At 41.1% G+C, this 25,103-nt stretch overlaps 1 protein-coding gene across 2 annotated transcripts in view; it reads right to left on the bottom strand.

Moving 5' to 3' along the window:
* Positions 1-25,103, bottom strand: part of LOC132327071 (potassium voltage-gated channel subfamily KQT member 1-like) — a 387,557-nt gene that overhangs the window by 160,442 nt on the left and 202,012 nt on the right. For both annotated transcript variants that reach the window (XM_059845811.1, XM_059845812.1), the window contains exons 12-13: positions 24,783-24,823; positions 17,390-17,451 (exon numbers count right to left, since the gene is read on the bottom strand). In XM_059845811.1, the coding sequence (XP_059701794.1) occupies positions 17,390-17,451; positions 24,783-24,823 (103 nt within the window). The remainder of the gene's footprint in view (positions 1-17,389; positions 17,452-24,782; positions 24,824-25,103) is intronic.

The raw sequence follows: 25,103 nt of genomic DNA on the forward strand, positions 1-25,103 counted from the left end.
AGGGGGGTCATTTGGGAATGAGGAACAGAGTTTTCAGTTTTCAGTGGAAAACACCAGCAGAGCTGCCAGGAATCAGCTCAGAGGCTTCTCATGTTGCACACTCAGTTACACTGAGACCTGTCCCTGCATATCAGGGATGCAGAGGAACCCAGATTTTTGGACAGAAAAACCACCCTAAAGCTTTACCACTGAGGCTGTTTCAGTGTTGATGCTTTGGAGACATTTCCCCCCTTCCTGTACTCTTTCCTGGAGCTGGAAGATCAAAAGGTACAGTGAGTTTGCAGAGGATGTTTGTGCAAATTCTCTCAAAGTGATCCACACACATTATATTGCCACATTACTGAATACTGGACCTGAAGCTTTTTTTTTTTTCATCTGTATAAAACTGGCTAAAAACAGATTTGCCTTTTTGTTGTCTTTTAATTCAGACATTTGCTCTGACACAACAGGGAAAATTCCTATTTTGTCTTTCAATGCCATCCTTATTGTGCATTGGAGATCAAGAGGAATGTTCAGAACAAATGTGTTGTGGAAGGAAGTGAATGAAAGCACTGCTCAGAGATTGGTATTTTCCAAGAGGAAAAAGAGAAAAAAAAGGAAAACAAGACAAAAAAACCTCCTACACAGGCAACTAAAAAGACAAGCTCATGGAATTCTGAGGCAGAAACCACGAATGGAGGAGAAACCCATTCAGAATCCAAGTCAGAAGAGCTGAGCTCTGCTCTGCTCCCAATCTGTTTAAATGACAAAATCATGTGCAGGCCAAAGTCTGCAGGAGAGTACACCTGTGTTGCCATAAACTTGTAAGTAAGTGCAGAGAATTTCCTGCTTTGCTCTTGGAAACCCTGTCATTTGTCAGCTAAAGAGCACACGGGAGGTTTGTTTCCCTTTCTCCCAGTCTTATGTGGGATTTGGTTGAGGTATGTACAAAATTTTCCAGGCTCTTTACACCAGAAGTCTTTGACCAAGTGCCCACTAAGTCCCTTAGTATAAAATGATTCCCCTTCCTATAGATATTTTGAATTTGCTGAGGTTTTTCCCTGTTTCCAGAGCTTCTGGAGATTGCCTGTCATTTGGGAGAGACTGGCATGGACTCTGCCAGGAGAGGTATTAAGCATCTCTAGAACTGCAGGGATTGTAATTTTTAAAAAGAACTCTCTTCAAAAATCTCTGGAGGTTTTCAATGGAATATTATTTTTCTTTCCATACTGGATGATTGCAATAGAATTATAATGTTCCCACATATGCACAAATAAAATCATCAACTTTGTACCTCCTCCTGAGCCTGAATGAAATGACACATTTTATGGGAAGCACTTGAAAGAAAATTTTAGCATTTATTCTTGATGTGAATTCAGCAGTTGAATGAAAAGAGCTGAGAGCTGACACTTCTGCTGAGCTGTCAAAAAACCCCCAACAAAACACAACCCCACCACAAAAACCAAGGCTTCCCCCCTTCTGGTCTGTGTCTTCACATCACCATTAAAAATCCATCTGAACCCCAGCTTTTTTAACCAAAAAGCAAGATGAATAATAATGGTAAATCTAAACCTACCCCAAACCATCAAAAAATAAACAAGCACAATGGCACCACCATGCCCATAATGTTTACCCCAAAAGGGGAAAGTGGCAGAAGGAATTCAGGTACTACTATTGATGTGAGAGGCAACCTGCTCAAGCACTATTTCAGCTGCATGCAGCTCTGAAAAGGAAAAAAAGATGCAATGAAGGAGAAAAAAGAAGGGAATAATCTAAATATGATGTTAAATGATCCACATTAATCAAACCCTGTAATATCTTCACACAGAGACATGCTGTCTGACAAGAAGGCCCCTTTAAGCAAGTAAAAACACAGGGAAAAAAATATCAAAAGATCTGCTGCATATTTTTTTCCAGTTTACTTTTCCCCTTTTTTTCCCTGCACTGACAATTTTTAAGAGGCCAAAGATATTCCAAGTGAAATGTCACCATTCTTACAAGCTTAAATAAACTATTTATTAGCAGTAGTCTAAGTACTCTGAAGAAATTTATTTGCCCTGGCAACAATATTTATAAATGACCTATGAAATATTATAACATTGTAGCAGCAGCAGTTGCAGTTTGCCTGTGAGGAGAGTTCAGTTCCAGTTCCAGTCAGCACAAGTGCATTTAGAGGGAATATTTAGAGAAATATTTCTGCAGTGCAGCATGCAGGCAGCACTTGGGAGAAGATGAAAAGCCCACGAGCACAATCTTTTCTTTGACACTGGCAATAAATAAATATAGAAGCAATAAATAAATGAATCCTTCAGTTCCAGCAGCCCTTTTACAGTGCCCATCAATTGAGTGTGTGCTGCTTGTCCGGGAAAGGTCTGAATGAAACAGGGAGCTGAGATCCTCAGCCACAGCCCCACGAGGCTCCCCGAGGGGAACACAGGTCCCCATTGAGCCAGGGACACACGGGCTGCTCTTTACAGGGCTTTTTCTGACCAAAACACCCTACAGAAACCCAGCAATTAGGTACTCCACACAGAACTGCTATTTTGAGAACAACAAACTTCATTAATGCCTTGGGGGGGAGAGGATGGAGAGGGCTGAGAAGTTAAATGCATGTGTGCACACAAAGGTGTAAATTTCAGACTATTTAAATGCTAATAAATACTGTATTTGAGCACTCATTCCCCCCAGCCAGAGAAGCCAAAATCTATTTGGCTTTGCACTACAAAGCTGTTTTATAAAACAGCTTAAATTGGTGATATTTGTCTTCCAACACAGGACAGATAAGAAAAAAGGGAGAGAAAAAAGAGGAAATAAAAGAGACGAATAATTCTAAAACTGGATACTGCTTCCTCAGGTGAAGATGCAGTTTTGACCATGGAGGGAAACATGAATCTAGGACTTCAGGGTTAGGTTTCTTGAGTATTTTTAGTTCAAGTCTTACTTGATTTGTTGGGGCTTCTTTTAGTAAACGAGTCAACACACAAACAACAAAAGATTCCCCCCCCCCCCCCCCCCCCCCCGCCAGTATCAGGTATATCACAGGGAAAAGTCAATAAAATCTGCAGATATCAAAAACCAGCTTCTTGTATGTCCTTCTTTGTTTTCACTGAGGAACCAGTTAGGAGAACTAGTGGCACAAACACAAATGTCTCCTTGGGATTTAAACACAGAAGTCCTCATTTGGAAGATCAACAGATGGCATGAAGAACACAACATCTACCTAAAACACTGCAAGTCTGACACAATGATTCAAAAAGCCTCCAAATCCCAGCATTTTGGTGCTCTAGGATAGGCTGTCACACTGATGCAGTAGACACCAGTGCATGGGTTTGTTTCCTAAATGTCCTTAACTGTTCACTCGGATTTTTTTTTCCCTAACTGACCCCTAATTCTTTGCACACCAAATCTGAACGTGCTCAAGGCAGAAAGCCCTGCTGAGATGTGGTCAGGAGCAGGTCCCAACAATGCACAAGGCACAGGGCGTGTCACAATTTTCATCTTGACAAGAACATCGAGCCTGAGCTCATCTAGGGAGTGGTCCTGGACAAGAACCTCCACTAACTTGGCTAGGGTTTCCTGTTTATAACTGAATAAGGTGTCTTTTTTGCCTAGTTTGCAAAACAAGCAGGGCACTACCCACTGCTGATCCTTAACTTCTGCTTCCCAGAAAGACTTCTTGCAGTGCAGAGCCATCTGTTCTTCTCAGGGTGTTTGTATGGAGGTGGGGACAGAAGAGTGGCTATTTTCCCTCCCCAAAATTAATAAGAATTCAGAATAGTGGGACTGCCTACAAAATTTCCTTGGGATTTTCCTTATGAGTCCATTTGTGCTGCAGCCCTGTGAGCCTTTAGGATTTTCTCTGTGTAAGGTCCAGGTGACATAACCACGATTTAGACTATGGGACATCCCTGTGAGCTGAGGAACACCCCAGCTGCAGAGGAGGTGTGTTAGGAACCTGTAAGCCATGCCATGGAAGGCTCCTGCAGCCCAGCTGTGTGCTGGGGGATTGGGGAGCACACAGCACACGGGGAAGACAGCACAGCTCCACACACCCCCATGTCCTCGCCTGCAGGGCAGCACCATGGCCTTTCTCCTGAAGGTTGCTGTCAAACACACATGTCAGCAGTCCAGGGTTCAGAGATCCCACCAAATCCAGTACCTGCAGCTGAAATCAACTCTAGAAATGATCAGGACTCAGGCCAGGGGTGTGAACATGAGGTGAGGGTTCAAGAATCCAGCTCAGTATGTGTGGGACTGGAGGGACCTCTCCTCAGGCTACACCGAGGGACAGTCAATGAAGCAGCAAAGATCTATTTGCTCTGGAAAACAACAGGCTAAATAAATTTTGCTAAATAAATTTCAACAGATTAATGGTATTCCCTTCCCAGCTTTATCTTCAAGACATTCTATTTTCCATCCTTCCTTCTTACTCTTCCCTGATCCCCCCACTGGTGTTCCCTTGCTGCCTGGTCTTTGTGTAGGGGCTGGGTGCAGCTCAGAGCTCGACGTGTGCCCTCACAATGATGAAATGAGAATCAGGAACCGAGGCTGACACATTAAAAGGTGCAACACAAGATATATTCTGTTCCTTGCTGAATCCAACTTGGTCCACTCTGCCTTCTTATTCTAGTTAAATGCACATGTCAACATATAAAAAGTTATTTCAGACTGCAGCATTTGGTTCCCTGAGCCAAGCCAAATGAACACAGGAATAGCAACAGTACACACGCCAAGGAAAATGAATTTTTTTTTTCCTCATACTGTGACATTTTTGAAGGCAGCCAATTATACATTAAAAACATCATGAATGAGCAGTGTAATTCTGGAACCATAACTTAAAGTGAAGTATTCCTTTAAGTATGAAATTAATATAATCATGACATTTTAACAGTTTTTCATGGTCCTGCATTCTCCTACAAGGACTCACTCTAAGTAAACCTATATGCTATATAAAACGACCACAATAATCTTTTCCCACTAGTAAAATTGCTACTCTTATGAGTGTTACATATATAGGAATTTTTGCATACATAAACATAGTGTAGTCACTTGTGGGATCTATAGATTACATTGGGGGCATATTAAGGGAGTAATGCATGTGCCAAATTTGTTGGCTTGTTTTATAGTGTCTAGATTTTTCTATCCTGTGCTATTTTGTACATTTCCTGCCCTGACATAAATGACCTCATTAACAAGAAATTCTAATAAGTACACAGAGGGTTTTTTTTTATTTCAAACCCTGAACTTTGCTAGTTACAGCTTATTTTTATTTTGTGACCTCCCTTTGTATGTATAGTCTTGGAGGACGAGAAAGAGGAGGGAAAAAAAAAAAAAGAAACAAAATTCTACTCACACAAGGGAGTTTTCTGCTGAATGACATAACCTGTACTCCAGCCTGAGCTATGGTCAGCCTGCTCTACCAGCCAGTAAAATTAAGTAAATTCAGAGAAGATATTTTGGGGATTGAAATTTGCCTTCCAAATATAAGCAGTGGGTTTTTGCCTTCCAAGCCAAAGAAGGAAATCACACAGCAGCATATGGAGTACTCTATTCCCCACATATTAAAGCTGTGTTAGCTTTACAGCAGTTCCTGTCACCATGCAGTATCTTACCCCCCAAGAAGATATGTTTTACACAGGATCAGAAGTCTATTTTTGCAATCCCACCTCAGGGTAAAACTCATTGGGACTCCAGGATCTGACACCCTTGCAGTGATCCCTGCAGTAACAGCCCCTCTAGCTGGGGCTAGAAACAAATTTGTTCTGAACATCAGATACAATGTTTTCTTTTGGAGTTTTTTCCCTCTGGATAGTGAGTTCAGAATGTGCTACAGTAGGAGAGCTGAGAGTACCTAGCAAAAGCTCCAGTCAGAAATAACAGCAACATTCAGTACTTCTAGAGCAATCTAAGTTCTCTGTAGACTCTTAAAAAATGGAGGCTGGAATGCATAAAATGTAAAAAGTAGCCATAAAAAAAAAAAAAAGATGTAGATGCAAACCCCACAAGCTATCAGTCAGAGCTCTATATGTTTACTGCACACACAGTTAACACATCCAGTACACCAAAAAACCTGCTGCCTAAGGCACATGCAAGGCTACAAGACCAGACTCCAGTGACATCTAAAGCAGATTCTGAACTCAGGCTCCAAAATCCTCTAAGAAAATTGAATTTGTTTGCCACTTCCACGTCCAGCAACAACTTCTTGTTTCATCTCCACCCTTCTCCTCTTTCAAGCTACCATTTCCCAAGCTCCTGCTCCTGCCCTGGCCTCAGCTCCCAGCCATCTCCCCCTGGGGCAGCTGCCCACTGATTTAATGATGAGGGTGAATGGAGAGGTCAGAGCTAAGGGGGGGCACAGAAATGTGTGTCCTGAGGGCACTGCTGTGGCCTTGCCTACCCAGCCCTTCATTCCTGAAGATGGATATGCCATTTACATGGTAATCATACTTATAAATATGGCTTTATGGTGAGCATACTCTTTGGATATAGTCCTGCCCTTGGAAAAATTATTTCTAACTGGCTTGCCCAGGTGTATAAAGTGGTGCTGGGAAAAGACTGCTGGGCTTCAGTTCCTGGGCATTCATCAAGGTCAATCCTCTTTCTGTGGCACTACAGAACTTAATCAGAGTGGAGAAAGCAACTATTTCTCCTCTTTGGCTGCAAATCCTGAGGCAAACCAAGCACTGCACAAAGGTAGAAATGCTCTCTGCATGGCACCTACTCAATCTTGGTACGAGTTCCAGGCTCAGCCTGCCACAGGCAAGACTTGCTGCTGGTGGCTTCAGAAACTCTGCAGATACCTAGGGTGACAAGTTGTGCAAAGCTGCCCAGCCCTCAGAAGGCAGTACCAAAACTGACATTAACAGGCATCTCGAGGTAAGGCTGAGGAGGAGAGTTAAAGATGTTGATGTGTTCTGAGCCGCTGTGAAAGAACGTGAGCATCTGCTGCCTCCTAGGGTATGTCCTGATGGCAGAGCTTGGGAAAGACCTGAACTCCTGCAAAACTTCCCCGGGGCAGGGAAGGTGCCAATGGGTTTATGAGGGCAGAGAGGCCAGGGTGGTCTAGTTCTGAGCATTGACTCGGCCTATCAGCTGCTTTTTCTGGACAGTGTGTAAGATAAACCAGTGTGTAATATAAACCAGAGTCTGCAACAGCTACTTAAGGTCAGTACAATTAAAATGCCTTAAAAAGCCTAACATTTTAAATACACACCCTGCATTTCATGTTCATCCTCTTGGGAGTTTGAGGCTTCAGCATTTCTATTTTTCATGGGTATGTCCACAGCAAAGACTAGAAGTAAGTAATTTTAAAAATTCTCACTGTTGAGGAACACCTCAGGTGCAGGTAGCTGGGCTGGCAAGCTGCAGATGGAAATGCAGGCTGAGATGCAGATTTAAATGCAGGCTGAAGTACAGGCTGAGCTCTGGGTGGGAGCCCAGGACAAGAGGATGAACCTCTGACCTTTGGGGTGACAAAGCACAAAGGCAGGTGACAGCCAGACAGGTGAATGGACACTGAGACACAGCAGCAGCTGGGAATTGCCGAGCTTTTGGACAACAAGGGAGAGGGAAACAAGTGATGGCAGCGAGGTGGATGGACATGGAGATGGGGACTGGCCACAGGGAGACTGTGATGGGATAAAATCCCAGGGGCTCCTTTGCTGGGATCCCTCCTTGGAGGCAGCAGCTTGGGCTGTTTCTGTGTCACTGCCCCAGAAGAAGTGACTTCATGGAATGAGACATCTGGGACTCTGCCACCTCTGCCATGGCAAAGCTGGTGCGAAGTGTGTGGGGTGTGTGGGGAGCCAGGCCAAGGAAGGGCCTTCAGTCCCAGAAAGTCTCTGACCTTGGGAGTGCCACTGCCAGAGAGTCCCAGAGGGAATGGTCTGACTGGGGAGTTTCCTTAACATCCCATAACTGCACAACTCCAAATGCAGAAGCCTTAAGAAACACGCAGGGTAGTTGGAGACTTGTGATAATATTGCTGATAATCTTGCAAAGCGATAAATTGCAAACTCTACTCCTGAAGAGGAAAGGCAGCTGTGTGAGCCAGATCCTCAATCCAGAGGGAGATCTGGTCAGACACTTAACCTGACTGGCAGCAACAGCCTAGCCCTGTACTATCCCACATTTCACATTATACTGTTTTGGCTCCATTCCACACCTGTTAAAGTTGCTTTATATGCCTTGCTGTATCTTTCACCTCTTGAAAAACAGTCCTTTTAAAGTCAGTTATAGCCTCCTATTTTTCTTAGTGTTTTTCAGAAGAGAAAATGTGACTGAATTTTCAGTGTTTCTAGTTGTCAGGTTTTGAAAACATTAAGGCCACATATGCCACTTAACTGTGGACTGCAGGTCTCAGGAACAAATACAGACCTGCCAGTTTGGTCCTTGATGATACCTCCTAAACCAGAGCAAGCAGGGGAGATCTTATCTCTACCTACAGCTACAGGAGGGGGCAGCTGGGGGGAGTTGGGCTCTGCTCCCAGGGAACAAGGGACAGGACAAGAGGAAACAGCTCAAGCTGTGCCAGGGGAGGTTCAGGTTGGACATCAAGGAGAATTTCTTCCTGGAAAGGGTGGCCAAGCCTTGGAAGGGGCTGCCCAGGGAGGTGGTGGAGTCCCCATCCCTGGAGGTGTCTCAGAAGGCCTGGATAGGGCATGCAGTGCTCTGGGCTCGGGGACAAGGTGGGGATCTGGCACGGGTTGGACTCGATGATCGTGGAGGTTTTTTCCAAGCTAAATGACTCTGTGATTCTGTGACAGCTTGTCAGCACATCTGTAGTGTTCATTTGTCCACCTACAGCTTGCCCAGCATTCCTGGAGCAGTGTGCTAGACCCACAGCAGGGATGGTGGATGCTGCAGGGACTACACCACCTCCTGAGGTCCCCCTGCAAGCTGAACTACTCTGTGCTCCCAAGGCACCTTATGGCATCACAGCCATAGAACTCAGGATGCTGGCTCTGGCATGATGTGACAGCACACAGTTTAAATGATGGGCATTTCAGCCTGGAAAAAACACTCCCTCATAAAGAAGAAAAGAACAGTTCTTCAAATACAATGCCATGAAGAAACCCCTGGGTAAAGTGCTCAGTGATTTAGTAATATTTAGTTACATTTTGACACTGCATAAAAATGCAAAACTCGAGGATGGAGCCTGTCCCCACATGACCAGAAGAGATCTGAGGTACTCTGCACCACCTCTCCTTCTCATGCTCAAACCCACTCCTCCTGGTCTCAAAGGACTGCAGTGGGGAAGAGACACATTGGCTAACATGTGCTTTATTCAAACACTGCAGAACACCCAAACTTCTCAACAGGAAAAATATGATTTTACTTTATCTACACTATTTACTAGTAGGAAAAGTAATTATGCTGTAGAAATATGTATTCCTGGCCTGCTTGCTTTTTTCCTGCTCCATAAAATTCAAAGCTATGTATTGAAAAGGACAAGCTGGTGGCAAATACAGGGAAAAAAAAGAGTTTTTCAGTTTTTCCTCTCCCTCACATCATTAGGCTTTATATGCAGTCCTATGTATGAATTTTCTGTTGAGTGGAAGTTCTCTTCCCTAGATGCAGCCAATACATCAGGGAATGTTGTCACATTACTGCAGTGACTTGATGAGTTTTTTCTGGTTTTTATTTTTCTTTTCTTTTACAGAGTGCTATCATCCTGTAACTTGCCTTGCAGAGCACTGCTCTTCATGCTGCTTCTTACATATAATCCATTGCAAACACCCAGAGACCAGTTATAGCAAATTAGGCTTGAATTAGTCCATCCCTCAGCTGCCATCAGTGGATGAATAGCTCAAGGATTAAACAGATGCTTGCTCTGATTCAGCACCACAGCTCTTGCATGAAACAGAAATCCAACTGTTAGCCTGGGAACTATTTGAATAGTAAAAATCTGGGGTTTTTTTTCAGTGTACTTTCCTTGATCAAGATGAATTAGAGGTCAATAAACCATGGCATTCAAATAGCATTACAATTGCCCTGTAAATTACTGATCTGAAAAATGTGGTAGGTGAAATAGCTACAGTAATTCTGAGGTAAGGAAGAAAAAAAACATAAAAATGAATTAGAAATAAACCTGTTCAACTGAAATGCTCAGAAAATCAAGAGTATTTCACCCCAATTCTCATTTTCAGAAAGTCGTTCTGAAGTGGAAAACTGGAAACACTTTCCTTCAGTGCATGATTTAAAACACATGAATGTGACACTTTCTCAAAAAAATGTTCCATTGGAAACAAATTGTCATTTTCAGATGGAGAAATATTTCAAACAAATATTCTCAACCTGTCTGTATGAAGGGCAGCACTTGCAGTGCACAGGCATAACCAACAGAGAACAGCTACAAAATATATTTTTGAATAAAGCTTTATAAATTAAATTGTTTAACATCTGCAATAATTGGAGGTTGCAGAAAGTGTCCAAAGGAATTATTTTTCCATCAGAAAATAACAATTTTTAAAACACTGAACACTGCTCATAAGAAAAGGCAGGGTTAATGCATTTACACTTTTTTTTCTTCCCAAGAGGATTGGTACAATACTCCAGTTTCATATTGCTAATCAAAGGCATTTTGATTTGGGGTCCAGGATCATGTAGAACATTATGTTTATTTGGAATGACCTGTTAAAAATTTTAAAAAGCAGATGCAAAATACTTAGAGGTGATCTGATTTTTGTTATTCTTTGGACATTCAGGTCAAAGCTCTTAAGGGGAGGATCTGACTTTTTATCTTAAAAAAGGTCAAAATCTCAAAAATACTCTAAAAATATACCTTTTTCACCCAATGATAGTAAATAAATTACTTTATTGCATCATAAGCAGCAGAAGCAGCAGAGCTGTGACTCCTCTCCATTTGTGGCTGGACTTTCTGGCGCCTGAGAAGAGCCACACTCACACTGCAGTCTGTTCTGGGAGCAGGGGGATTTCCAGAGTGTCTGCCCTCTGCACAGGCACTGATTTTCTCTAAAACTCACAGGAAATCACCATCTCCAAGCTCAGGACCCTTTCCTCTGTGTAGGTCAAAGCCAGTTGTGATGCTGGGAAGGTGTTGGTGGAGGACAGGAAGGCACAGACAGAGCCCATCATCTACAGCCTTCTCTGTCAGCATTGCTATTTCCAGGACCTTTTCCCTGCAGGTTAAACAGCTGGCTGCCTCAATATGGATTAGATTCCCAATGTTCTAACAGTTCCCTTCTGTGGTATTTCCCAGCAGCCCTAAGTCACTGTGGTGTTTTTCTCTCCCTTGGTGCTCACAGTTACTCCGCGTGCTCTTCTCCAGGAGCACTTGTTCTTCTTCTGCAAGTGACTCTCTGCTTTTCTTACTAAAGGGAAGCTTTGAAACCAGCTGATTCCAGCTGCTCTGCCACATCTGGCTGTGAAACCCCTGCCCTGCACCCTCCAGGGTGTCCTGGGCAGTGTTGGAAGGGGGGGTTTGCTCCCACCAATGAAGTTTCAGCCAAGAGAGCAGAGAAGCAACAAGACTGCACCAAGTGCCTAATCAGAGCAATCCTTGAGACTGCTCTAAATGAGATCAAACTGTTGGGGCTGGATCCCAGTCAGTGCAATCCCTGGGGAGCAGACACTGCCATCTGCACGCTCATTTATTGGGCTTTGGAATTATTTAACATTTGATTTATGGTGATGAATTGCCTCCTGGCAAACGTTCACTGTGCAAAACTCTCTGTTCCCTCACCCATTAAAAATCAGGGCCTGATCCATGTGAAAGCTTCCTGATGAGTTCACTACGTTTTGGATCAGGCCTCTGGGTCCCAAGACTGGCAGATAATACCCCATTTCTCTCCAATTTTCTTGCTCAAATTTAGAAGAAGCTCAAGTGTTTTCCATCAATGTTTTTATGTTTACTTTTGGGAGAATCCTCACAGTGGGTCAGGTTACTGTGATATAGAAAGGATGACCCACTCTGACATACAAATTTTCCAAAGGATCTCAGCCCGAGGCAGACATCTGCCTCTGAGAATTTCAGCCCAGATGGCCGGAGTTTGGCAAAGATGGGAGGAACTGAAAATGGAGCTCTGAAATGGAAAGTGGTGTAGAACCTTAATAATAGGAGGGTGCTACCAAGTACAACATATCGTAGAGCTGCACAACAAAAAACATAAGGGAAGCATTGACGGAGGATTCTTTCCATTATGCCTCAGAATATATGATCTCTCTCTTCTCTTACTTGAAAGAGTATCAGAGTTAGCTCTTATTTTTGCCTGATCCTCCAGAAATTACCATCAAAACCAGGCAGATCAAACCCAGCCTTTCCCTCTGAACTGTATTGAACAAGGTTTATCTGAGAAGCACAAGCCCATCCCAGACAGTCAGAAGTCAGTACTACAGTAGTTCATCTCTGCACTGAGGAGTCAGTAGCAGACTAGAAATGTTGTGTGGCTGAGATCTAAGCAGGTCAATTTTCATTACTTTGTTTGCTGATTAAAAGCCCATCTTGATGTTTCAGTTACAAGAACACAATTTCAGTTCTACAACACCCAGCATACCACAAAGATTCCCTTAGTCATAATAGGTGAAAACATGATTTCACTCAGATTAATTCTGAAATGTTTGAGTCCCTATTTCTGCTTTCACCTCATCTCTGTCAATTTGCTCTTGATGAGCAGGATGTAGACACAGGAGCTGGAATCATGTTAAAGCCATTTAAGAAATTTGCTACCATTAACACCTGCATGAATCCTGAGTAACTTCACTGGCATAAATGGAAGCACAATTTGGCTTGAGGCATCAGGGCTTTAGTTTTTTTCTCACTTTTGTTTTGTTTTATTTCAGCAACGGATTAAAAATAAAACTCTAATGACATCATACTTATGGCACAGAGTCAATGGATTTATGCTGGACTGCTCCAGAGTAAATGAGATAAGGCTTTGACCTAAGAAAATCCACACAACACCCATTTGCAAGCAGCCTGCTGAAAAGCTTTCTGTTATGGAATGACTCCATCTTTAAGGAACTGGGGGCAAACAACCCACAAACACCTTGGTGCCAAAACACAGTTTTGTTAACAAAGGGGTTTATTTCAGACATCTTGAAACCTCAAAAGTGTAGCATGCTCATATTGCAACTGACTCATCATGCACGAATTTTTGGCTTTTTTCTTTTTCTTTTTTTTTTTTAAATGCGTTTTGGTTATGCCCATCACCCCACTCACAAATGAGGGGTTTCGAATGGAAAATCTTACCAGCTTTTCATGCTGGTGGTGCTTGCAGGCACTGCCATGATAAATAATTTACTATTTAATGACTCTTGATGTAATCACAGCAGGAATCAGGTTCACCAACATCCATCTCTCCATTGCTACCACTCTTCTCTGAGCCCATCCTTTTAGCTCCCAACTCAAGTTGTGTTTAAATTGGTAAAGAGAGAGTTTACTGCCACAATCCAACCTCTACATTTGTTTATGTTGGATGACATTTTTGTCCTGGCTCGCATTACTCAGATGGATAAAACTCAGAAGGATTTGCTTTATTGCCCTGTTTTCTCTTAGTGTTCCTGCATTTTTTAAATGCTACCAAATGGTTGCTTTTGGCTCTCAGCATTATCACATGTTGTCTATAAGTATGGAAATAGTTATGGTAATATGGACGTAAATCATAACTGTAAATACCACATAAAAAAGACTGCCATATAATTATAAAAATACCTAATAGATTTCTTTTTCAAAGACAACACAGCTGTCCTTTCTAACCTTTCATTTGCAGATTCTTTTCTCTCCTGTTTTTATTTATAGGTTGCCGTGCAGTTTGACATAGCACACCATGATTTTTGTTTCTAATTTTGAAAAGAAAAGGAAAAGAAAGAATACTCATTTCATCATAAAGAAGCATTAGTTTACAATTTTGAAAAGAAACTAACGCCAGCTCTAGAACATCATCTTGGAACCAATCTCCCTCTTAATACATTTCAAAAGGATCTGTCAATGGCTACATACCACAATATAAAATTAAACCCTGCCATGGAACTGAAGGAGGGGTCGGCCAAATGGCACACATCACATGTTGGGAAGGAAGCCCCATTCCTTCTCCAAACATCTCAGTGGGGTTTTTTTTTTGTGAAAAGAACCACACTAGGTTATTACATTGGCCACAACAAAATAAGAATTTTATTCCCTCCTCAAGGCAAAACAGGTTGAAAAGTGTTCCAGGCAAACTCCCCCTAAGCAATGTGCCATGTCAGTGAGAGGAGTGAAGCCCAGCAGAGTGTTGATGTTGCCGAAAAGGGGTTTGGATTTTTTTTTGCCTGAGACATACCACTATGCATTTTACCTGTTTCTAGTCAGCTTTGCAATGCTTTAAGGCAAAAAGGAGTAGATTTTTTTTTTCTGCTGGAGTTGCACGGTGCTTCATCCTCTACAAACTGGTTCTTACCTCCTCCCCGTTACTTTAAACTTCCAGAGGGAGCCTGTTTGGTCACAAAAGAGAGGCTGCAGGCAGTGCTCTCATGCCACATGAATGAAAGGCTGTTATCTTTGTGTCTTTGCAACATTTTTGCCTCAAAGCTTCTTCCTATCACCAAGCAACCCCTTCAGAGACCTGCGCCTCTGCCTTTCTGTAGAGCAAATGCCATGTTTTTACTGAAATAATGGCAAACCTCTCCAGGGAATGGAGTTCATCTTAACCATCAGAAATGTGTGCTTCCCTCTCCCACACTTTGCAGAAAGAGTAATTATGGCTTTATGCAGAACAACACACAGCTCTCAATGGGTTTGTTACACTCTGATTCCCTTCAGGAGAGGCAGCTAAAACAAATGAACTGCAAAATGCTGGTGGGGAAGGTCAGTCTGGACCAGAGGTGTGCTCATTGCTTATTGATACAGCTCATTTAGGCAGATAACATTCTCAAATCTGCACTGCATTTTTATCAGTCTGCACCAACTGGCCTTTGTCCAAAAATGTGTCCTTTTATCAGATGTGTCACTCTTTTTGGGAGGCTGCCATCACTAGACTGGGTGACTGAATGTTAAAATAATTTCTCCAGGGGGAAGAGGTTGATCCCAAAGGTTTTCTAGTTTCAGGGGGGGGATCATTTTTCACCACCAGCTGTAGCCTGATGTCAGACATGCCCTTGCCTCATTTATTCTTCTCAGAGGTTGAAACTCAGCTTGTCCTTCCTGATTCCAATATTGTTTCACATTTGGACACATAGCAGGTACTACACAGTGAACTGTTAGAGCAGGAGGGCCCATGAGACATGGGAAAATAATTTAGGGGAAGCAATCTGACAGCAGGATGCAGTAGTATCTATTGTCCCATTAAAACAGAGATAGCTGGGAAGCTTAACTTTGTATTCATTATGTAAACAGATGTATTTTGGCCTGATGTGTCAAAAAAATGCAAATACAAAAAGAACCTCAAACAAACCAAAACCCCCAAATTTACGCCACCAAAACCTCAAGCAAACCAACACAGTAAATATTTGCCCTTCTTCTGCACCATGTCTACCTACTTAGCAGGGGTATGAGACTGAAGCCTTGTATACCTGAAAGAATAATAATTTGTACTAAAAGATGAAATGCCTTGGGTTCTCTCTGAGTCTGGCATTTATTTTACATTTGCAGTTTGGTCTGAGAACAAAAAGGAAGCTGCAATGATTGACTCATCTTATGAAAACATCTTGACACATTTTTATTCTTTTCTATGTGTTTTCTCCACAACAATAAGTAGAGAGAGGAGGAAATCACCAGTTCCCATGCAAAATTTAAAGTTCGATTCTTCAAACAAAACAGAAGCTTGGTCTTGCCCACTAATGGCTTGAGGTTGCACTGACTTTATTTAGACCATGCCTAAATTAAAGGCAGAACACAAGCAGGTATCAGAGATCAGTCACTACAGCATTTCCTGCATCTCCTGTCACATTCCTCCTCTTATACCAAGATGCCTCTGCAGCCCTCTAAGTCAGGCTTTGAAATAAAATTGATCAAATCCACAGCATATTGTGCTAAATCTGGACCAAGGCCAGAAACACTAAAAACTTTCTCACCTCTCTTCTTAATAAATATGGAGAAGTCAGGAGACCATGAACTGCTGCTTCCAGAGGTATTTACAATATCAGCAGCATTTCTCACTCAAAGCACTCCAACTATTATCACAGATACTTTTATTGCTAAATTTCCAGTCTATATTGGGTGTTTCTCTTTATATGCACATCCAAGAAATATGAATGAAGCCTTGGTATGAATTTACAGAATACACAGAGGCCAGAGAGCAATTTATCTCTTTCAAAGTGAGTAAGGCAATCAGAACGAAAGCCACTGTCACTTTGAACAGCTGGCTGCACAAGGGATCAATCCACTTTAAAATTAGCTCAAATAATGTCTTTATCTGATAGGCTGATTCTCTGACACTGTGCAAGAAAGCTAAAAATGAAAGAAAATCTGTCCTTTGACAGCGCAGTGTCACATATTTCTGATGTTGTCCTAGCAATCATCATTAAAAAATTGATTTTTGATTATATTAGTTAAATTTCAATTTCTGCTTTTTGGCAAGATGCACAGTTCTTAAGAATTATGAGAAGTTTCTTTCCTCTTTAATTCTTGCCTCACTTCCCCAGAAAAAAGTGAAAAGAGAATTTGCATGACAAATTTGAGTGAGACAAGGATAAAACAGGCAGTGGATATGCGAAATTGAAATGGACTTTTGTCTCAGCACCATCATATCCCCCAGCAAAGCCACTGTGGTGCTCCTGCCCACAAAGCACCCTGCTGGAGGGACATGAACTTTGAGAGGTAGGTAAGAGAGCTGACTAAAACACTGTTAGAGAAATAGAGTCTGAGTTTTCAGCAAACTCGTATTTTTGTTATCATTTGAGTGGAAAAAGCTCTGGAGGATGTTTGGGAGAGGTCTAAGACAACAGAGCCTCACTGAGCTTTGGCCTTTGGGCACACTGCTAAGTAACTCTAATTAATAACAAAGATGAACATATTCCTGGAGAGAAGACAGTGAGGGAGGGGCAGAAAATGTGCAAAGGTAACAGCACAGGGGGAAAAAGCAGTAAACATTAAAGAATCTCAGGATTTGTAAATGAGATGTCAACTGTTGCTAGTCACAAAGATTCCTGACACTAACATTTCTGTTTAGCTCACTAATTCTTGTGTGACAAACACCAGCCAATTCCCAGCACTTGTATACAAGGTGTGTGGTTTGACTTCAACATGAAAGCAGCTCCTTTTACAAACAAGAACCAGGGCTGCATAGCAGGTAAATGGTTAATGCTGAACAACACGCACATGAAACTTCATCAACTCCCTCACAAAAATTAGGATATTATTCATTATTATGGAGCCCTGTAATTCTAAAGTAAATCATGCCAAGATACTATCTTGCAGGTCTCTAGATCAGATATCAGTGCTCAGGAAAAAAAAAGCAAGCTTTCATGCACTTACCTTATCCTCCAGCCGGATCAGTCTGGCTCCTATACTGTAGTATCCTTTGTCTACCCCTTTTTCTGAAGAAAGAAGAATAAAAATGGGACATTCATTAGGTGGAGAATAAATTCAAACTATGAATTATATCCATGGCATTCAAAGCAAAAAAAAATAAAAGCTGATAATAGTAGGGTAGCATAAAATACATGAACATAACAAGAAAGAATGAAACAAGTGAAAGAGAGTAGCTGGACAGAAGGGAAATAGTTTGTCAGACTGACAAAATTAAATTAGTCTAAAGGGCAACTTGGACCTTGGTAGAGGTAGTCTGTGGACATGAAAGGGTATGGATGGAGTCTGGAGTAATATTGATTTGTTGTTTAATTATTTCAGTAGTTGGATGGAATGGGCAAGGTACCTGGGCCCACCTGCAATTTTGAATATTACTGGCCTGAGCAAGGTAAACTTTCTATACATAAAGAAATCAGAATAGTTTTCAACTGGTGCTGCAGCTCTAGGAGGCAGCATATCCAGGGGTTCAAGGGCTGGAGTGGAAGAAATCCATCCATCCATCCATCCATCCATCCATCCATCCATCCATCCATCCATCCATCCATCCATCCATCCATCCATCCATCCCCTCTCTGCAAAGGAGTGACATTGGGAAAAGCTCTTGCATCCTTTTTTTCCCTCCTACTCTTTATGAGGCCTGCTTAGTAAAGCCCAGTTACACATTCCACTGCAAAGGGTGGGATTGGGAACCAAGAGTGAAAACTGGAAAATGGGGTCTATGCTTTCTGCTCCCAGGATCTATTGCTAAGGAATGAGGGTGTTATTGCACAGGGAATGAAGCACAAACCCACACATATTCTGAGTTGGGAAACAACATTCACCAGTTAAAACCCACAGCCCAATACTGAAATCGGTTACAAGCTGATGCCAATGGAAGTTGGATGTTTTTCCCTACTAAAGTGTATTTCCAATACCTGGAGTAATTACTCCTGGATTTTTTCATGCATTGCTCCATTTTCATGAGTGCTTAAGGTCTGGTTTTTAAAGCTAACCAAGTCAATTTTGCTGAGGGCATGAGCAAGGCTGAGATATGAAGGAAGGTAGGCTGAGATATGAATTTACACTGTGCCAGAGTTCACAGTGAGCGCCTGTGTGTGCTCATCACATTTCTGGATTTCTCAGGGAGTCATACTTGCTTTACCATTTATATTTGCTATGGGATATGTTTAGTGATATGTTTGCAGCAAAGTTCACCTCAAGGTAACTTGTGCTGCACACACCACAACCCCAGAGGAAGACCAACAAAAGCAGTGCTGGCAGAAGCAATTTCTGCTTTCCTTCTCCTCCTTTAAAAGGTCCTGCACCCTTGGCAGCTCTTTGCAGGCTTAGAAAAGAGAAGTGTTCCCACAGAGAACCTGCAGGAGCAAGTAAAGTCAGGAGAGAAAATGTGGGGCAGACAATAAGTGACACAGCTTGGCTCATACATGTGTACTATTCATCGTTCACAATCTCAGAAACTTCTTAAAATGTAAGTGGCTGAGGCTCAAGTTTATCTCTGTGTTCATCTCTGCCTAAAATGAATAATTGGCTCTGCTATCTACTTTCTAGTTAGTAAATCTGTAAATACATCTTTTAAAGTGTATATCAGAAAAAAAGCATGACTTTTAAGATTTCTAAATTGGGACGTGGTTTGAACACCAGTGGGAAAATAGTGTTTTGTTTAAGTCTAACCCCAAAAAATCCCCCAAACCTGAAGGAATACTTCAAAAAAGGTTTTTCTTTTTTTAAACAATAAAATAATCATTTCCTCACCAGTGCTAATTCCATCCTTCAGATAATCACCAAGACATCCCAAACCAAGTTAATAGTGTTTCCTATTTTAGTTATTCCTGAAAGCTGTGTGGAAGAGGAAAGAGAATAGGGAGCAGATAAGCAGTAAGAAGCTGTATTGTGGCATGTGGCACTGCTCTAAGATGTGGAAAATCAGAAGTGGAAGGAATGATGCACAAGGAGGGAGCTGTGTCTCATGCACCCCCGTGCTGGCCCACAGGCTGTGAAAGACATAAAATGTTGTGGTCCTCCCCCATTTCTCATCAGCCTCCCAGAGTAACAGCATCCAGCCCTAATTTACAAGCATTTCCTTTTATTAGAGACCATCTTTAAGAGCAAATGTGGTGTGTGCACAATTCACCAAACACGGGGTTAAGGAGGGAGGGCACAAGTTCGGATAAAGTCACTCAAGTACGTGTGATTTCCATCTCATGTTTTTGTTTCTCTCTCAAGTCTTTTCTAGATAGATGATTTCAGACTTCCTACATCACTAGATTTGTTTTTACAGAGTTGAAAATATTGCATGGCCAACTATAAATATGAAATGTCTAAATTTCTTCGCTTCGTAATCCAAAATAACTTCCTTTTAGTATTGAGTTTTTACTCTGTGTTGGGCTGCACTAAAACAGAGATCAGCTCAGCAATCCTGTAACACTTATGGGAAAGGCACAGAGACAAAGGATGAAAGGAAGTACAATTAATTATAACTGGATGCAAATATATATGGGAAAATTTTATCTCAGAAATAAAAAAAAAAATCAAAAACATCTTGCATCACATGGTTGGTAGGATACAAACCCATTATTTTATATACTTAGATTTGAATCTGAGACAATACTAGTAAATAAGCAACAGGCATTGTAATTCAGGAGATGGAATAGTGTTAATACAGATTAATAATAATAACATATATTCATTAATATGGACATTTCTTCCCTGGAAGTCTTTGTCTTCCTGAGTATTCTACTTTCAAACAACACAATCCTATATTAATTTCCTAATATTTTCACAAAGCTGGCTCATTTATTTTCCTAATGGAGAACAAGATATGCCTCTTGCAAAAAACAAAAAACAAAAAAACAAACCAACAAAAAACCCCAACAAAAACTCAACAAAAAAAACCCAACAAAAAACCTCAAACACTTTATAGGTTTGCTTCACACCAGTTCAAGAGATGATAACTCTTTCTCCAGATGGAAGTAACATAAACTGATGTAAATAACATAACTGATGTAAATAACATAAACTGATATGAGCAGGAGGAAGAAAGCAAATCAAAGGAGGAATGGCACCTTAATCTTATTTTTTCACAGAGTTAGTGAGCTACATCTCATCAGGATATACCGAACTTAAAAGAAAATCAATTCATTTCCTTTGGTTAGGGAAAATTGTTTATAAGGACCTTTAGGATAGTGAATGAATTGAAGAGAGATGGTCTGAAATTGGCAAAAGCTGGGAACCACTCTGCTTTATAGAGCAAGAGTTCTTCCTTGATTTTTACACAGAAAGAGGGGAGCTAATTCAAAAATATTCAAGTTTTTCTGAAAGCCATCAGCTTCTTTTAAGCAGAAAATGAGGAATTTGACTGGATACTCTGGATTGCTGAAGACACCTCAAACCTTTTGTCCCAGACTGGAAGGCAAGACGTATTCTATTTGCCATCTGTTAGAGGTGTGGCTGTTATCTTCTACTGGGCAGCAGATTGGGCAGTTTTCTTTATCTCTTCCACAACCAATTCTCCCTCTGGGGAGACACCTGCTGATAACGGGCTGTTGAATGTCACTGCATGGCTGATAAGAATTACAGCAACCCACTGTGAGATGCTCTGCCCAGAGGGAGGAGCCAAGCATTCCTACCTGGATATAATCTGAGATCCTGGGACAGCAAGACAGCTTCTCCACTGGATTCCCAGAGAGGCAGCTTCCTCTTCCACTGGATCTTCAGAGGAAGACTCCACCCTTCTACAGGGTCACTGCTCCAACAAAAACACACCTGACACTCCAGGAGGACTGCAGCCACATTTCCAACTGGACTGCTACCAGCACCCTGACCAACATGGTGTCAGGTTGTGTTCTGATTCTGCCAGTGTTGTTTGGGTTTACTGTATTGTTTATTTTATCTTTTTATTTTCATTATTCCTGCTCCCATATTAAGAAGCCTGAGAGCTCCTTAATTTCAAATTTATAACAGTTTGGAGGGAGGGGGTTTACATTTTCCATTTCAGGGGAGGCTCCTGCCTTCCTTAGCAGACACCTGTCTTTCTAAACCGAGACACCTTTGTAAATGCTATCTCAGAAAGCAGAACAGCCTCCCCCCCAGGAGGCACTCCTGCCTTCTTTGGGCTAACTTGGCGCAAATGCAGCCTTCTGGAACTGTGTTTGCTCCAGCTCGGCCAAAGCTCCATCCAGGGATGATTGTGATGAGCTTGTGGCAAGATCTGGATTCTTGGGTTTGTAAACTGTGCATGCTGCTGAAAAAGAAGGTCAGGATTGCCCCTTTACACCCAAACAACAGCAAATAACAAAGTTGTCTCAGTCATGGTAGCTTTTAGTTGCAGTCTCTTTTCTTGTCAGTCAGAGCCTTTTGCAGCTGATTGGTAAAAGAAATTTAAAAAAGGTAAGGCATAGTCCTGGATCAGGCACTTGTGATTTCCTTTGGACAGCCTAAAAAGTAAACTGCCAAAATATTTTTATCTCCAGGAGGGGTGGTGTAAATCAGTTCCTCCAGAAATATGGGTATCTCTAATTTCAAATATTAATTGACTTAAAAAAGATTAAATTTAAGCTGAGCATATTTATTATGCTTTGAAAGATACACTGACCCAATTTCTTTTTAACAGATGGGAAAGAAAAAGTATCAGAAAGCTTAGGTGGCACTTAATGGAAAAAAAAAAGCAAACAATGGAACTGTCAAAATTTTACAAGAAAGCCCTTTTCTTCAGGCATTCCCACCCGTGTCATACAGAACCAAGAAGTTCAGATAAACTGCAGATAAACATCAGCTTTTTGTGTACTTTTCTGAGCCCAAACACTGGATCTTTTGTTTTACCTTGGCATTATTCTTCACCTTTGCCCCTGAAAAGCTGTCGTAAGTCTCAAAAATTGCATTCAAAAGCAGTTAACTCCATTGTGTGTAGTGAAGGTCAAGCATGACATTCCTTATTTGTATCACTGTATGTGATGTGTCTACTTTGTTGATTCCATAAATTCAATTAATATGCTCTTTCCCTCTACATCAACACTTTCCATTATGTTTATTATGACAGGAATCTGTTTCATCTGACAAAATTGTGTCCCCTAGAACACTGGGACAGGCTTCCAATGAAACTCGGAAAGAGTCTTCTGAATATACTCATATAAGTAGGGTCCAGGTCCTTGGAAGATTGATTCATAATCTTAGTGTTTTTAAATCCACTCCTGCTTGAAGGAATTTCAAAGAAAGGGAGGAGATGCCAGGATCAAAACAAGCAAAAAGGGAGACTTCTTCCCCATATGTAAACATGAAGGTGGAATTATTAGAATTCTTTGTACAAAATATGTCAGATATTGAAGTTTAAAGGGATAATTAGGCAAGTTTGTTGAGGACAAACCATTTTGGAGACTAAATACACTGTAATCTTGTCAGGAAACCTCTGATGTGCAATGGGCTGAAAGCTGACAGGAAGGCTGGAGGCTTTTTTTACAAATTTCCCAAAGCACCTTGCTCTTGGCTCCGTTGGAGTCAGGACTGCTCTGACCCAGCATGGCTTTTATTCTCTTCTTGTATCCTTATCTTGTTTTAACACAGCTTTTAGTGCTTTTTTATCTCGGAGAAACTAACTTGAAAAATAACAATAATTGCTTCCAGTAAATTCAGATCCTGGGTCTTTTATGACATCATTCACTTTTGAAAGGTAATAATACTATAGACAGGCTGCAATTGCTTTTATATAATAATATCAAAGTCCACAACAGAGACTTTTCAATAAAAAAACTAATCCAAACCCCACTGAGGTCACTGGAAAGATTCCCATTCATTTCAACGGGCTTGGAATCAGACCTTAAGATTCTTTGAATGGGAGTATAATAAAACAGGAAAAAAATAAAAGGGGCTGGAAAGAAAAATTCTTTTCATGTTTTTCTCCTTGGCAGTTTAATTTTCTTTGCATTGTCATTTCTTTTTTGCTTGTCATCAGTACAAAAATAACACAGTCTAGGGGAAACACCCATACTGTTAAAAAATGAGGATTTTAGCAATGCCTGGAAAAGTATTATATAAAAAAATCCATGTTCAATGTAGAATAAGCCATGCATTCTAAGGAAAACTCAGGGATAACGCTTTTTCTAGAGAAGGACAGTACAAAAGTCTGTTTTCACCACAAACAAACAAACAAATACTGCACTCACTTTTCAATGTTCACCACTTGGAAAATCCTGGGAGTAAAGGCGGGTTGGGTAACAACAGGAGTAATTGCAAACTAACTCTTAGTTTAGTTCTGCACACCATTTCTCTGGAACCACTTATCCAATTTTTGGATTTGTGGAGGGTTTAGATAAAATAATTGCTAGATCAAATAACTTCTGGATTTGGTCTTGCAATCCTCTAACTGAGCTCACCGGCTTCTGCATCCCTAACCACCATTCCACCTCTTCCAGTCAGTTCCTTGGTACTTCAGATTCCTTCCAGCACTTGTCCAAAGCCATAGGCCCACCTAAGACCCTCCCAGTGGTTTCTATGACCCTTTTGACTCAAGATTTGGTGAGAGCAAACTTCCTGAACATCTTCAGCTTCTTGAACCTCTCAGAACATAATTCTACAATGAGTTTCCAATTATTCACCTCCTCTGAAACCAGAAACTGCTTGATAAAAATGCTTCTAACACAGGTCTTTTCAACAAATTGCAGTTTCAGTTTGGTAATGCTATACTTGAAATAAAATAATACATTATTGGAGGTAAGAGACATTTTTCCATAAATTTAGTTTGCACATTGTGGAATGAAATCCCATGCATAAATATTTATAGAAGTACTCAAGCTGACAGATTCTTTTCCTGTGGTCCAAAACCCGCTACAGGGAAAAAGGATTGTACTACTGAGCCCTCTGCAGCAATCAGATGTTGAAAATGTGTTTTGAATGATATTCCTTGTTCTGATAATATTAACTACTGTCAACCTGCCATGTTTTAGAGGCTCTGAAATTACCTGGCCACACTCAGTTGTGCTCCAAGTCACTTTTGGATATGGGACATGAGTTCAGGAAGGAAATAACCTTTTGAAGTGGTATAAACATATATTGTAATCCCAGGCATGGACAGAAAGATTTAGAAAGACTATTTTTGTAGAAGGATTTCCCTCAGAATATTTCCATCTCATCATGTTCTAACACACATTTTAACATTTATTCTTAATTTCCATTTACTCCCCTACCACCTGAATGAAATATATTTCTCTTTACACAGGCATTCCAGGGCTTATTAACAGACTTACATTCATGTAGGGTTGGCTGGATTATACATCCACATTACTGTAGCCATGGGTATTTTCCCAAAGTTATGAAGATAATAATTTTGCATAAAATGCAGTCACCATACCTGGGAGAAAAAGACCTGGCTTTCCCAAGGATTGATCCAACCTGAGAAGCAAACAGAAAATTACCAGCAGAGCAATTACCAACAACTTAAACTCTGTTGCTAAGCATGGGAGCATAATTTACATGAGAATTTACAGTAGCTCTAAGCCCAAACCAAAACAAGCAAAAACAAGAGACTAGCATTACTTTCTGCAAACACAGTCAGCAGTTTAGCTCTTTAAGAGTTTTTCCTCCAAAATCAAACCATATTATTATTGCTATTTTCGTGAGTACTAATATTTCTCAGACTTTCAAGTTGCAACTAAAACACAGTTCTCCTGTG

Source organism: Haemorhous mexicanus, chromosome 5 (genome assembly GCF_027477595.1).
Source record: "Haemorhous mexicanus isolate bHaeMex1 chromosome 5, bHaeMex1.pri, whole genome shotgun sequence".
In the NCBI taxonomy this organism is placed as follows: Eukaryota; Metazoa; Chordata; class Aves; order Passeriformes; family Fringillidae; genus Haemorhous; species Haemorhous mexicanus.